Source organism: Cryptomeria japonica, chromosome 11, assembly GCF_030272615.1.
Source record: "Cryptomeria japonica chromosome 11, Sugi_1.0, whole genome shotgun sequence".
Taxonomy (NCBI): Eukaryota; Viridiplantae; Streptophyta; class Pinopsida; order Cupressales; family Cupressaceae; genus Cryptomeria; species Cryptomeria japonica.
The window spans coordinates 565,207,828-565,222,980 of record NC_081415.1 but is presented as its reverse complement, the minus strand read 5'-3'; the positions used below and the strand labels follow the sequence as shown (position 1 = coordinate 565,222,980).

The 15,153-nt window shown below is 39.7% G+C and overlaps 1 protein-coding gene across 10 annotated transcripts in view; it reads left to right on the top strand.

The window, feature by feature from the left end:
• Positions 1–12,070, top strand: part of LOC131026661 (protein ANTHESIS POMOTING FACTOR 1) — a 161,802-nt gene extending 149,732 nt beyond the window's left edge. For all 10 annotated transcript variants that reach the window (XM_057956587.2, XM_057956594.2, XM_057956589.2 and 7 more), the window contains 2 exons: positions 10,870–10,919; positions 11,017–12,070. In XM_057956587.2, the coding sequence (XP_057812570.2) occupies positions 10,870–10,919; positions 11,017–11,193 (227 nt within the window). In that variant the 3' untranslated portion in view covers positions 11,194–12,070. The remainder of the gene's footprint in view (positions 1–10,869; positions 10,920–11,016) is intronic.
• Positions 12,071–15,153: the final 3,083 nt, after the last annotated feature.

Here is a 15,153-nt window from a genome sequence, read left to right as displayed (position 1 = left end):
CACTCGTTCGTTTCTGGTTTTTTATTTCTATCTTTATTCAATAGGTTTGGCATTAATTGTCGCACATTTCCATAACTCTCAATTCATAAATCAAAACATGTCTTTATTAATTCATCTGCTCAAGTACAACTCATGTCAATGACACTTTTATTTGAAAATAAGAAGTTCACGGTTCAATTCCCTCCTGGCCTGGCGCCATCTCGTTCCGTTTCCCGTCGGCTGTTCTCTTCGTAGCATTGCAGGATTTGTTGTCGTCGCTCCGATTTGTTGTCGTCGCTCTTCCTGGGTAATCTCCTCCAGGTGGGCCTGCTGTGCCAGCGATGCCTGTGCAAGCAGCCGGGGGAGGTGGTTCATTAACCGGTTTACTGTCGGGCTAACCTCCAATGCTATCCACACGGCACTTGGTGGGATTTCTGCCTCCACCGCCTCTCGTCAGACGTAGGTCTGAATGGCTACCTGGAGCAAAATTGAAAATTCTTGCATTGCCGTGTCTTCTCCTATGTAAAGTTCTGTCCGCGCGTCGTCGGCCTCTGGGTTTATTTCACCAACGAGTAGGCCCATTGTGTCTGTGTGCCATTCGTGTCTTCCGTTCCCGAGTACGTCTAGGCAGCGGCGCCAAATGTTTGCCCTCTCGGGTGAATAACTTAAGGCATAAAGAACATAATGCAAAATAATGCCGTAAATATCAGACAAAGTATATCAGATGTTCTATTCATAATAAGTGTCTTTTACAAGTTACATTCCGAAGTATAAAAGGTGTGAGATTTTGTCAAGATCAAGAGCTCAATGAAAAGTACAATAGAGACAAAATATAGGACGAGAATAAGCTGTATTCTCATCAATAGAAAATGATCAATAATATCCAATTACATACAATGTAGATGAGCTTGCTTATATAGGCAAGGCTAGGGATATGTGAGCACACAAACATGACATGTGGCTCAATAAGAAACAAGGGTAGGTAGGAAATAGGTGTGGGTAGGTAGGAGAAATAATATAATAGTCCACATGAGGTGGATCACCTACTGAATGTGGAGTGTAACAACAAGATCAACACCATAAAAGGTGGAATTTCTCCTACACACACTATCCCAATGTGGCACAAACATCCAAGTGTCTAATACATAAACTACTATGAAATGCATTTCCTAAGTAAACTTAAGTAAGTGTAATAATATCCATGATGAATAATTATTTACACCAACACCCCCCCTTAAGTGCAACTTAGGGGAATGCACTTAAGTCTACAATGCAACTAAGCAATGCAAGACGGGTCCCGGCTACTAGGCCATGTTAGGTACCCATGTACAAATGCAAATGCATGAAAACCAATGCAATGAAATCTCTCACAAAGCGGGGAAAGAGAGAAAAACCCAATGGGAAAAAACCCTCCCCCAAAAGAGAGATGAAAAACTAGATACAAAGAACTCTCATAGAAGTATGTGAAGGACAAAACCCCATGTGAGGAAAAAGTCCCCCCCATATGAGAGAAGAAGAGAAGCTAGGAAGCCCCCCCTCAATGTGGAATCTGCACCAATGATAGAAGCTCGATGTATGAAGAAACTGCTTCATGAACGTCGAACAACATTCCTCCCCTTAGGAAGAAACAAAACCAAAGGTGTATCCATGAAGTCTCCCCAATCATGAAGGGAAGATGTATGAAGAAAACTCATGATGAATGGAATCTCTAAAAACTGCTCAAGTGTCCCCATGTCAATGCTGAAAGATACCCCCTCCAAAGGTGGTAAACTGTGCCACACTGCTGAAAAAGGCACTCCAAGATCTAGTGGAGATGGATGTAGAACATGTCCCAAAGACTCACATGTCTCCTCAAAAAATAAAGAGACCTCCTCCAACTGTTGTACACAAGTATCCACAATCATGTCAACCTCTAAAGATTGATCATGTAGAGAATGCACAAGAGGGTCAGAGTGTTCCCTCGCAACAATCGAAGAAGGATCATCTTCATCAAAGAGAAGATGAATGTCATCAATGATGTCTCCCAAATCTGCAATGTAGGATTCCGCAAACAAACCTGCAATGTCTGTCAAGTAATCATCCCATGAATCTGAAGCTAGAAGATAATGAATATCCTGCTGCACTAAATCACATGAAGGCAAAACTGTCGCACTATCTGCACCATCAGGTGCAATAGGTGATGTGATATCAATATGAAGAGATGGAATACAAGGCTCAAGAATGGGGTCACATGTGAGAATCCCCATGTTCAAGTGTCCAAAGTTCTCCTCAAAAACTGAACCATCACAAGAAGTGTGATCATCATGTGTAGAATCATCAAATGTGAAATCATCATCATCAACAAAATTTGAAAAGGAGTATAACCGAGATGCATGATCAACCACCCCAGTCACAATGATAGCTCTAGTCTCCAAGTCTCTAATGAAAACTGACTCAGGTGTGAACTCCACAACTCTCTTAGTTGCACCATGTGTGATTTGATAGATAGAGAGGAGATTGTTTGTCAAGTGGGGTACACACAACACATCATTGAAGGAGTTATCCCCAATGTCAATAGATCCTTTCCCAATAACATCCATGTATGTATGATTGCCCATCAAAATCTGTGGCATGGTGCAAGGCTCAAATGTAGAGAACATAGACTACGAAGATGCCATATGATGAGAAGCCCCTGAATCTAGAAGCCATCTCTCTGAATCATGACTGATAGTAGCACATAGAGCTTTTCCTTTTCTTGTCCCAAAAGAGTGAGTCTTCCCACTTGTAGAAGCCATGAATGCTTGCCCTTTTCCTTTTGAATGTGAGGAAGTGGAAGTTGATGAATCATCCTTCTTGTAGACTTTAGGCAAATCAATGTTATGCTTTTTGATGATATGTGTGAGCTCATCAATTTTCTTAGAATGGCAACGATGCTCCTCATGACCAATCTTTTTACAATAAGCACAAGTAGGTCTCTCCCTCTTTGGTGAATTATCTCTCTTGGAAGAGGATGAATCTCCTTGTTGTGGAGAAGATGGTGCTTTTTCCTTAGGCTTTGATTGCCATTTCTTCTTGTTTGAGTTGTCCTTTCCTTGATTTCCTTTGTTTCCTTGATTTGCCACTAATGCTTGAGACTTAGAAGCCTTAAGAATGCCCATGCTTATCAACTTAGTTTGTTCCATCATCAACATTTCATTGAAAGCATCAAATGTAGGCATTGTGTAGTTTGAACACATTGTCATCCTATGGGTTTGGAAACTAGAAACAAATGCTGCATATTCTTGTGGAAGCTTGCCTATCAAGTTGAATATCAATTGAGTATCCTTCTTATCAATGCCACAATCTTTGAGTTGTGCCCTCAACTCATTTGCCTTAGTGACATTATCTTGTATAGTATCAAAGTTCTTGGGATCTAACATGGTGAGATCACTATCAATTTGATATCCCCTAATCTCATCAACTTGACCATACAAATCTTGAAACTTTTGCCAAGCATCCTTGATTAGAGTACACTTCTCAATATGAAAAATGAGATCCTTTGATACATACTTTCTTAAGGTACCAATTGCCATGATATTTTTAGTGAGCCAATCCAAGTGACCAACTGGATCAACCTTAGGATCAGCGGGAGCAACAATAGTTCCATCAATGTAATGAGTGAGTCCTTTTTCCATAAGTTTACTCCATGCATCAATTTTCCAAGTAGCATAATTATGAGGAGTTAAAAGAGGAAACTTAGAAGAACCCATAGCAGCAAAAAGGAAGGAACACAAGAGCACAAAAGCACAAGAGACACCCCCCCAAATTCACTCAATCAAAGTACCCCCCCAAAAATGATGATTTTGGCACTTTATATGTAGTGCGTGTACAATAGGGCACTTGCAAACAATGGCAAGGTGGACTTCTGATTTTGTTTTACAACTGCCCCAATAGGCTGAGAACTACAAAGCAAAATATCAGAAGATAGATCTATGCAATACAAATGCCAAATTGGCCAAATAAGACCATATGATGAAATTACAATTTCTACCCACAATTGCTGCAAACTGATAGCATATTCTGAGAGTAGACAAAAAATAACGCACTTTCAAAAAAAACAGCACCTGAAAAGGAGTTCGTATGAGCCCGAACAAAGACCTGGAAGTTGCAGAAACGGGAATTGGACAGGTACAGTCACCAAAAACTGAGAATTCTGAAAAATCTGTCTATCAAAATCAGAAAATAATTCCACCACGTGAAAGTACATGAAATTCTAGCCCATTTCAAAAAAAATTGCACCCAAAAAGGAGCAAAAATGAGCAAGTTATGGCCATTTGAAGTTGAATTGCAAAATCAAAAAGCTCAATGAGAGGGGCCTGCAAATTTTTGAAAAATGATGACATCAGCAAACTGAAGGGTTAAATTTGACGGCCGTATGACCGTCGCCAAAACTTCACGGCTGATTGGGCGTTGACGTGGTGTGATTTGATTGGCCAAAAAAAAGCTGACTGTGCAGGCTGATTTGGCAGTTTGATTTGGCAGGTGACTGGGCTCAGTCTGCTGACGTGGCGCTCAGGTGGGTCCCGGTGTCCGCGTGGCAGTTGCCGGAGTGGCCGGAAAACCGGCGGCGGCTACCGGAAAGTCGAGACCCAGTGGGAGGGGGAGCCGACAATGGCGGGCAAGGGTGGCACGGGGTCGGCGGTGGGAAGCTGAGGCGCTCGAGAGACTGCAGCGGCTGCAGTGCTAGGCGGTGCCGCAGCGGGGGAGCTAGTAGGGCTGGAGGGGCCAGCGGGAGCGGCGGCGATGCTGGAGGGGCCAGAAGGGGAGCGGCGGCTGTGGCTTCCGGCTGAGCTGCGGACTGCGGCTGCGGCGGGGGAGCTGTCGGTGGGCGGTGAAGGAGGAGCCACCAGTGTTGGAGGAGCCCTGCAGACCTTCTGGTTAGGGGGGGGGTCTTCGGACCCCCAAAATATATATTTTTGAAAATTTTGACAAAAATTTTTCCAAAATTTTTTTTGCAAATATTTTTTTTTTTGAAAAAAATTTCGAAATTCGTACAATAATAGCAAAATTGGCGAAAAAAATTTTCTCACCAAAATAGGCCGACTTTATAACCAAAATTCATGGAAATGGCTTTCTAGATGCAATGGCGGGTTCGGATCTGGTCTAGGACGCCTCCAAAAGATGCTGCTCCTCAGATCTGCCTCATGACGTCGCAATAATGCCTCTTCAAGACGAATCAATGAAGCCCCAATGGCTCTGATACCATGTGAGATTTTGCCAAGATCAAGAGCTCAATGAAAAGTACATTAGAGACAAAATATAGGACAAGAATAAGCTGTATTCTCATCAATAGAAAATGATCAATAATATCCAATTACATACAATGTAGATGAGCCTGCTTATATAGGTAAGGCTAGGGATATGTGAGCACACAAACATGACGTGGCTCAATAAGAAACAAGGGTAGGTAGGAAATAGGTGTGGGTAGGTAGGAGAAATAATATAATAGTCCACATGAGGTGGATCACCTACTGAATGTGGAGTGTAACAACAAGATCAACACCATAAAAAGTGGAATTTCTCCTACACACACTATCCCAATGTGGCACAAACACCCAAGTGTCTCATACACAAACTACCATGAAATGCATTTCCTAAGTAAACTTAAGTAAGTGTAATAATATCCATGATGAATAATTATTTACACCAACAAAAGGGTACCGAGGGGGTGCGAGCGCCAACCGTCGCACCGCAACTTCCACCCCTCGGTTGCCAACTAACCAAAACAATTACACATAATTAACTAATGTTATTCCCGTGTACAATAATGCCGCCAACAAATTCCACCATGAATATCTCCTTATATAATATCCACCATTATGGCTTATCCATGGATATCACGTCTCATGATATCCACCATTATGGCATATCCATAGATATTACTACACGAGATATCAACCATCATGACATATCCATAGATATCATGTCGTGCGTGGAGGTCCACTTGACCAAAATTGTGAATAAACTCCCCACCAATTCTTGAGCCCGGGTCACAGGCATGCAATACGTATTTGCAGCTTACAAATTCTTCAATCGATCTCTCATTATATAACATTGAGTGGCATCACAAGTCTTCACAATTCGTTTGACTGTGCCAAACTGAACTCCAACTATATCTCCTTCTCAAATTGACAATGTAATGTTTAACTGATTTTTTTTTGTTTAACACATGAATTCCATGTATATATGATTCTAACATCAAGACAAAAACAATTGATATCGCAAACCATCCTAGCCAATAACTCCAGATAACCAGAACTAAACCATAGATCTGGCATGCTATCTTTTCATGCCTAATATGAAAATTAAGTTGCATAAACACCTCTGTTCGACTTTCAGTCCAGCAGAATATTATTTCTTACAGAATTTGCTAGCTACATCATCTTCAATAAAGCTCGCCTTTCTTGTGTGTGTGAATAACACAATCTGAGGTAAGATATGACACACAAGTTAGTAAATAACCAGATTTCATTTGTCCATCATCAAGGAATGATTGATCAGACTGATCTACCGATCCCTTTTCAATTTATTTTTATTTATTTATTTATTTATTTTTTTCTCCCGCACATGTAGAACATGCTCCAGCACGACAAGAGTATGGAAGTTCCAGACCAGCTGCTTCAGCAGATTCCAAAATGTAGACATCATCAGGTGCATCAAACTCTGCTGCATTACCATTGGGCATAATCAGCTTCACCTTGTACCTTGCAGCGAAAGGACTCTGGCTTGTCTTCAAACCAAAGGCCTTAGGAATAGTTGTGGATGTTTTCAAACAAGCAAAATTCTTCTGGGGCAAATCAATCCTTGTTCTAGGAGCAGCTCCAGCACAAGTCACATTAAAAAGGGCTGCCTTAGAAAGAGTTAAGGATGCCATGTCTCACCAAAAGGTTCAAAAAGTAGATGAACACTGCACAGCTCATCATGGATTTGAAAAACTACAGATCAATCAAGTAAATAGAAAATCTACCAAACCAAATCCCAAATGTGTTGGAGTCCATGTCACAGCTATATCAGATCCTCTGTGACACCAAGTACAGGGAGAACGATCTATACAAATCCAAAGGGAGAGATTGACCTTGCCAATTTGGATTGGCCTACACACAATATTCCCCGTGGGCTTCCCCCACACCCTTGCAGGAATGAACAAATCTCTTGTTGTTTAAAAAAACTCATCTTGGTCACAGATTAACAAGTGATCTTTGGAAAGGCTCAGGCTTCAGACGCCAATTCCTAACGCCGATTCTACCAACATCATCAGATATAATATGCGCTACAATATGGGTATTCAATATGCCAATATTATCTCCTTGTCATAAGTGCAAAATTTGAACCTGCTCTGATACCATGTTGAGACATGGACCAGCTAGGACTCGAACCTAGGACCTTCCATACGCTGCTGGAGTGCTCTACCACTGAGCTACTGGCCCCTCTTGGACCAGTCCATCGTCAGTCTAGGTGTGGCTTATTTCCAACACCAACAGACTAACATGGTATCAGAGCCAGGTCCAGGCTAGGAGCCCCAAGCACACGAGAGGTGTGGCTTAAGGGGGGGTGTTGGTGTTGGAAATAAGCCACACCCGGACTGACGATGGACTGGTCCAAGAGGGGTCAGTAGCTCAGTGGTAGAGCACTCCAGCAGTGTATGGAAGGTCCTAGGTTCGAGTCCTAACTGGTCCATGTCTCAACAGTTTCATGTTTATAAAACAAAAATGAAGGAAAAAAATGGAAACAATACTAACCTCTTTGCAAAAATATCTTTCCATGATCTTCTTGGCAGCCAAGGAACACTTGTAAATGTGTAGGAATGACAATGCAATTGTTGTAGAAGCTTCAAAGATCAATCTTCAACTCCCGTTGTGGATCCAACAACCAAAATTGAATGCTCAGCCTCTTGGAATGATATTTGCTATTTGCAAAAGAAATGAATAAAAATGAACTTGTTTAGTGTTTCATGTGTTTTAGAGGTCACTTTTAGGGTTGAGAAGGGTGTCAAGTCAAATTTGAACCAAATTTTTTTTAAAAAAGCAAAAAATGCTTAAAATCTGTCGTAGTGCATCCAGGTCGCTCCGAGTCCATCTGGGTTCATTTCAGGTTCGCCCCAGATGAATGGGTGCCAATTTCTAGCACCTTGCTGGGACCTGCAGGCATACCAGACCAGCACCTGGATGTAGTGTGAACTGAACCCGTAAAAATCCAAAGTCAGCAATGACATAATTTTTAATTAATTCAATGACCCATATTCAGATCCAAGATAAATAATAAATAATAATTGAATTCCCTACTGATGTGCTTAGATTGGTGAAGGAAATAAGTAAAGGTAAAATATCTTGCTAGCTGATAGTGATCTGGATTCTGAATAATAGTTAACATGAGTGCAGATATCGTGGCTTAGAAAGCTGCTGCAACAATGCCCTAAGTAGATGCCTCAGACTTTCCAATGGCAGACCCCATCATATGTATGGCAGCTGCAGCTTAACAAGGTTTAAAGCTGCGGTCCTTAATAATTTTCAAATAATAATATTAAGTTGTAAGATTTGACAAAATGCTATGATGCAAACAGTATAAATCTTAGTTGCTAGATAATATTATAATCTCTCATAAATTACTTCTGCAGATATTAATAAAGAAGTGTAATAATAGAAAAATGATATTGAAATATTGCACAAATAACTGGTAATAATGATAAGTCCTTTCATAACAGAAAATTGAAACCAATGAAATAGGAATAGATTCAAACTCTCACTAATGTCACTGAAATAGTCAATTTGCTTGCAAATCCAAATCAATCTCCAGCTAAAACACAATTGCGATCCTTGTGTGGAATCACCCCACTTGGACACGAGAGTTTTCATCCTTCGGAAATTGCCAACCAAGGGTTTTTGTCCTTGATACATATTTGAAATTTTAATTCGGAAATGATGAAATTGGTAAAGAACAATGGATGATGAATAGAGCCTTGACTTTTCTTTTATAGGTGCTTTGCCTTGGGCCCTCTATTTATTTTTATTTTTCCTTCCAAGGATTTAAAATATTTTTAAATTACATCCAAGGGCCCCCTTTTAAATTATATTTAAATGAAATTTTAAAAACACTTTTTAAATAGTATTTAGATTGCCTTTTGAAAATAAAGTAATTGGGCACATTTAAAATATTATTTTTTTTTTAATTTTTGAAAAGGGGACATAACAATCCGTCCTTCTAAAAATTGCTTGTTTTTATACAATTGCAAACCCAGATGCTTCAGTATCACTGTGCCAATACTATGAGTCAGGCTGTAATGTCCATAGAGTCTGGATCCTGTTCTTGTCAAGTGAAGCAACTCCTGCCACATAGTGCTATGCAAACTCGGGAGCTCAAGTATCATTGTGCTAGCCCATGTAGCACCTGCCATAGTGAAGGTCTTCCAGCACACTAGGAACTCTGTGATGCTCCTGACCCTGAAGAGCCCTTTGAGGATTAATTTTTAAGATTAATATTGAAGAGTCCTTTGGCAATTCACATTGTGAGCAACTGGCTTTGTTTTCAATGTAAAGAATCTTTCACATTAGTGATTCAAGATTCCAAAGAGAGGAAATGATATTCTCTATCAAAGCTGGTTGTAATAAAAAGGGGCAGGTTGTGTGATTTCTCGTTCATCTGTTTTCTATTTGTTAGAATTCAGGACTAGCTTTTGAGGATTCAAATTTGAAGAGCCCATTGCCAATTCACCTTCTACCTCTAGGGATATCCAGTTTGCATTCAATGCAGAATCTCCCATGACTTGTGGCTGAATGGACTGGATAGCAAGTAATGAAATTTGGTCCATTAACATTGACTTTTCTAACAATGGAGCAGATACTATATAAATACTCAAAAGATTATTAGAAAAGATTTGCAATACCTAATTACAACAGCCAGAAATAGGAACCAACTTATGAGGGAATCCGGCAGAAGATGGCATCAATTGAGCAGGCACAGCTCTTGATAAAGGCAGATGGGAAGCTTATGGAGGCAAGGATCTGTGCCCCATAAGTGATCAACAGACGTGAGCCACATGATCTTGTGTTTAAAAATTCTTGTATCTCAAAGGAATCATCTTGTAGTCAATTAGTTTGTTGTACGTTAAACCCAAACAATATTGATAAGTGGCCCTGAGCAATGGAATCTCAAATCCATATTCACCCAAATCTGGTAGATATGTGATTAAGATGCCATAGCAAATTACTCAAGCTTTAATTTATTACCATGTAGCCTTAATGTACACTGTAGACTGCACCCAAAATGCCAAATCCATATGGGGACAACTATTGTCATTTCAGTTTTTGCTAATTTTCTTTTCATGTATATTTGGGGTTAAGGTTTATCTGCAGCTGTGGCCCTGTTGAGAATCAAGAATGCATTGGACAGTGAGTTACATGATCTGATCAGTTTAAAATCATCATTTATGCTTTAGAATCTTCAGATGTCCTCCAGAAATATAAGATCTGAATCAAAGTCCAATTAGTTATCAACCACAAATTCTTCTTGGAGATTTAGGTAGTATTATGATTCTAAGTTTCTAGCAATGCTCATCCATTTTTGAGGAATTTATGTAATGTAATAACCTTCTAATTAAGGTATTCATCAACCATCCAGTGACTATATATAATTGATTCCTCAAAAACCAAGAGTGCTTTTCAGAGAGATTGATGGTAAAGATTGTGTTGTTTGAGCTCTGTATTTTATAATTGGAGGATCCTGCCATAGCAATAGCATTCATCGATAGAGGGTTCATCCCATAATTGGAAATAGTTTTTGTATTTGTATCTTAAATGTTTTATAGGTTCAAGTTTCTCTTTAACAATTATATTAGGTTCATGCTGGTTCTCAGTTTACTTTACTTTACCTGGACAGGATCTGGGAATGGTAATATACATGCTTGGAGTGTCAACAGTGGCAAGGAGGTACGCATTTATAGCTGTACTCTTTGTATCATAGATGATATGACTGGTGGTCCGTTTCCAAAATTGTTACTGAATTACTAATTGTATTTTTCTTCAGGTGGCCTGTTGGATGAATGACGGAGTCATTCCTGCAGTGGTAAAATGGGCTCCGAGACGCCTAATGTTTGCAAGTGGATCATCTGTATTATCATTATGGGTGCCAGATTTATCAAAATTGGATACTCACGTGGGATCAAATGCCAGCGTTTCTTATGCTAGTGTTTCTCATTCATAATATTATTTTTTTTTTTCCCACACTTCCTGTACAGTTTATGTATTTATAAGGAAACCATCATCTGTGTGGTTGTATGGTTCCTGAAATAGTTCTGGCATTAGAGGAGATTTATGAATGGTTTTTATTATTGTTCAAAAAGGGTGGGTGTAGGATAGTTAGATGGTACACCGAATTAGTTCTTTCTGACATTCTGTTACAGTGCTACAAAAGGCTGTTGATGGAAGAGAAGACATTGGTTTACTAGTTTTGTTGGTTGGTACTATCTCATCATGTCAAACTTGGAGAACTATGTATTACAGATGGTTTAAAGAACAAGACATTGCCATCCCTACTCTCTATATTGTTTTTACCTCATCTAGGTTGGACATGATACCTTATTAAAGGTTTTAAGAAGGGGGAAAGATGCTGCTGCAATTAGATTTTTTATCTGCGGAATGACCTTCGTCAGAACATGAAGTGTTTTACTAGTAAGGTTTCTAGGAGCAAGATAGGGTCATCTGATTTGCCCTTTTTTATGTCGGTAAAAACATGGGGTGGACCGGTATGGCATGCACTTGAAAAGCTGTATATTGAATAACTTCAATCGTTGATGAAGGAATATCTCTATTTGTTTTAAGAAGATACTTTTCTCTCGAGGACAACTATCTGTGGTACATGTCCCGTGTTTAAAGATTTGACATTTTCACAGTCAGACATGGTAAATGTAACAGGATACGAGTGTCTAAAGCTTTTTGATTCCAATGTAGCATGATGGTCCTATGTTGATCAGTCCCTGTAAAACTGTATATGCATATCTGCAAAAATACTATATTGCAGTGGATGAATTATTCTGTATCAAAATCCGTTAAGTTGTAGTAACCCTCACAACCATTTCATATTTGTTTTGTTATCTTTCTCCTATTATTTAGGGGTATGATTTTAGGCAATGCAAAGATATTGTGATTGGCATGCGAGAGAGGAAAAGTAGCTCTTACCTTGTCTGATATTTGGGTCTGAGAATTATAGTAAAGAGTTATATCATATATCTTTGCACATGTGCTTCGCTTACAATAATTGTATGTTGTCTTTCTTGTTACGGCAGTCTCTCGCAAAGTGTCCCCATTCACTACATTGTCGGCATTGTATGATAGGACGTCCTTTGGAGTCATACTGTATTTGGTTTCACCTCGTTGATTTCCATAACCACTTGGCGACACATTCTGTGATTTCGATGGGCTGGATTCTCCGTGTGAAGAGTACTTGTGTACTTCTCATCTTCAAATTGTACGTGCACTCCTTGATTGAATGCCCGAGTCTTGGCAAATTTCACAAAACATATTTCTAGGACAATTACCTTTCATGTGCCACTCCCTTTTGCACTCAATACACCATAGTTCATTACCTTCTTTGTTGGTTCATTTCTCAGCCTTCAATTCTTTCATCATTCTCAACATATCTCGTCGAAGGGCTCGTACGGTTTTGGATTCTTCGTTACTGCTACCTTCGGTGCTCTCACCATCATCAGTCTTCCTCTTCTCTCAGGAGGAGGTTTTATTTTCACTCTCGATGTCCATCGCTCGATTGTACGCATCGACGTATGTGGACGGAGGCACTACTTTCATCTTCTTGCATAGTGAGGGTATCAATCTATCCGTGAACCACCTCTTCTTCAACTCGTCGGCTGACTAGTTCTCCATCTTGTTCAATAGTTCTTTGAGCCTACGGTTGTAAGCGCATACACTCTCATTTTTCCCTTGCTTAGTATTATAGATTTCAGCTACGATCTCGTTATCATCCCTCAAGAGTTTGAATTCCTCCTAGAACGCCCTCTTCAGATCACTCCATCTCGTCTCGTGTTGGGTGTCGAGGTTTGTGTACCAATCAATGGCGATCCCCCGAAGGGTGGCGGGAAATACCTTTAGCCAGTAGTCCCTGTCATCTTGACCATTTGCCTCCGAAATGGTTATGCATGTTTTGCAATGCCATACCGGGTCCTTTGACCCGCCTCTCGTGAACTTTGGTAGTTTTTGCTTCCCCTGAGTATTCAACATTGTTTTCACTCGGAAGGTATGTGTGTATTTGCCTTGTGTGTTGGACTTGGGTGGACTGTTTCGATCGCTACATTCTGATGCTTTCCTTGCACTCTCGGCCACGCAGGCGTCCCCAACACTTCGAGTACTTCCAGGTGTGTCGAACTTGAGTGAACTGTTCTGACCGCCATGTTCTGGTGCTTTCCTTGCACTATCAGACACGCACACATCCTCTACACGTCCACCTCCAGCGTCCCAACACTCCGAGTACTTCCAAGCTTCGACTCGTCTCTGTGCTCCCTCCGGTCGAGGGTCGGCGAATCACCTAATCACTTGGTCTTGACCACCTTGTGGCCTCTTCTCACCTTTGATGGGATCTATGGACATGAATCACTCAAGGCTGACCCGATTTCTTTTAAGGCAACGATGCCAAAATGTTTGCTGGTACAACTGTTAAATTAAATATAGAAAATAACAATGCCTACCAGACACGGCAGTAAAATATATCTCTATTCACACATGCAATCATTACAGAGAAGACCAGAGATGGTTGGCCAAGGATTACATCAAATCCGACAATACCATACTGCCTTCTTTGGCGGTACACAATATATATAAAGACCCTGATGGTTGTTGGGAGGTACACAACCGTCAAGCAACCAACACATAACTACCGAGAGTGACAACCACTTAATACAATTAATTAATACAATTTCAGGTGACCAAAATCATCAAACATAACAATATGCATTTTATGCCAACTACATTGTTGACCTTAATATGATTTTCCATTTCCTTTCCTCTTGCTTCTTTTGGGTTTGCAAAAGTTACTTCTATTGTTGTAAACTCAACCAATGGATTCCATAAACTATTTTGTTCCTAAACTGATTAATGTTTGTCCTAAAACAAGTTCTAGTAAGTAATAAAAAATCAAGGAACACATATCAAGGGCTAAAATTTTCAATTTTTAAATGTTTCTTTGGCATAGCTTTATTTAAACACTTTGAATGCTCTTCATGCTAGCAAAAAAGTCAAGTGTTTTTCCTAGTTGCTCTCAAAAGTTGGCATTGTTTGATTTGCCATTAAATTGTATTTGTACCTACTAGCACTTGCACCCCAATGAGGTGCAATGGTCATGTCAATCGCAAGATATGGTTTGGGCAATATATTGGAGGGCAAGCAAAAGTTGGAAGAAATGAACATTGCCTTTGTTAGGAGTAATTATTTAGAATACCATTGAGTTGATCTTGAAATGGAAAAAAAAATGAATGTGAAGGGATGCAACTTATAATTTAAATTGACAAGCTATGCAAAATGTTTTTGTAATACAAAATGGTTTTACGATGCATGAAGATGATTAACTTAGGAAATTGATTACATTGAGTAGAGTTGCCGCTTGTTGTTGGTACATATTATATGCAACTGTCGCAATTTGGGAAAGATACCAAATTTTGTTACTTCAAGGATATGTAGGTGTGTTCATCTGATGGCTTGTCCCCCAAATTTTCTTTTTCTTTTTAGAGCAAGGTGTTGAACAAATGCTCGACTATAGTTGAAAATAAGTCTCTTGTTGGGCAATTTTTGTGTGCTATATTCAAGAATATGATCATCAACAATGGTAATGATCGATGTCCCTAACAATGTTGTTGTATGAGTACAATAGAAGACGATCTTTGTGTAATGGTGTGATCAAAAGTAGTAGCTGCTTGATTAATTCCTTGTGTCGTCTTTCGTACTCACGTTACACCAATATGTCAATGCATTGATTGCAATTTTAAGTGTGTTGTCTGGCAAGTTATGTTTGTCGAGTGTGATTGTCCAACCATGATAATATGAGTCATTAGCCAAAATAAAAAAATATCAACTCTTGACATGATATATTGCAATTCAAGAAGACTTGTGCATCTTTAGTTTGGGTAGTTGCCTCGGATTGGATTATGCATGCCAATAG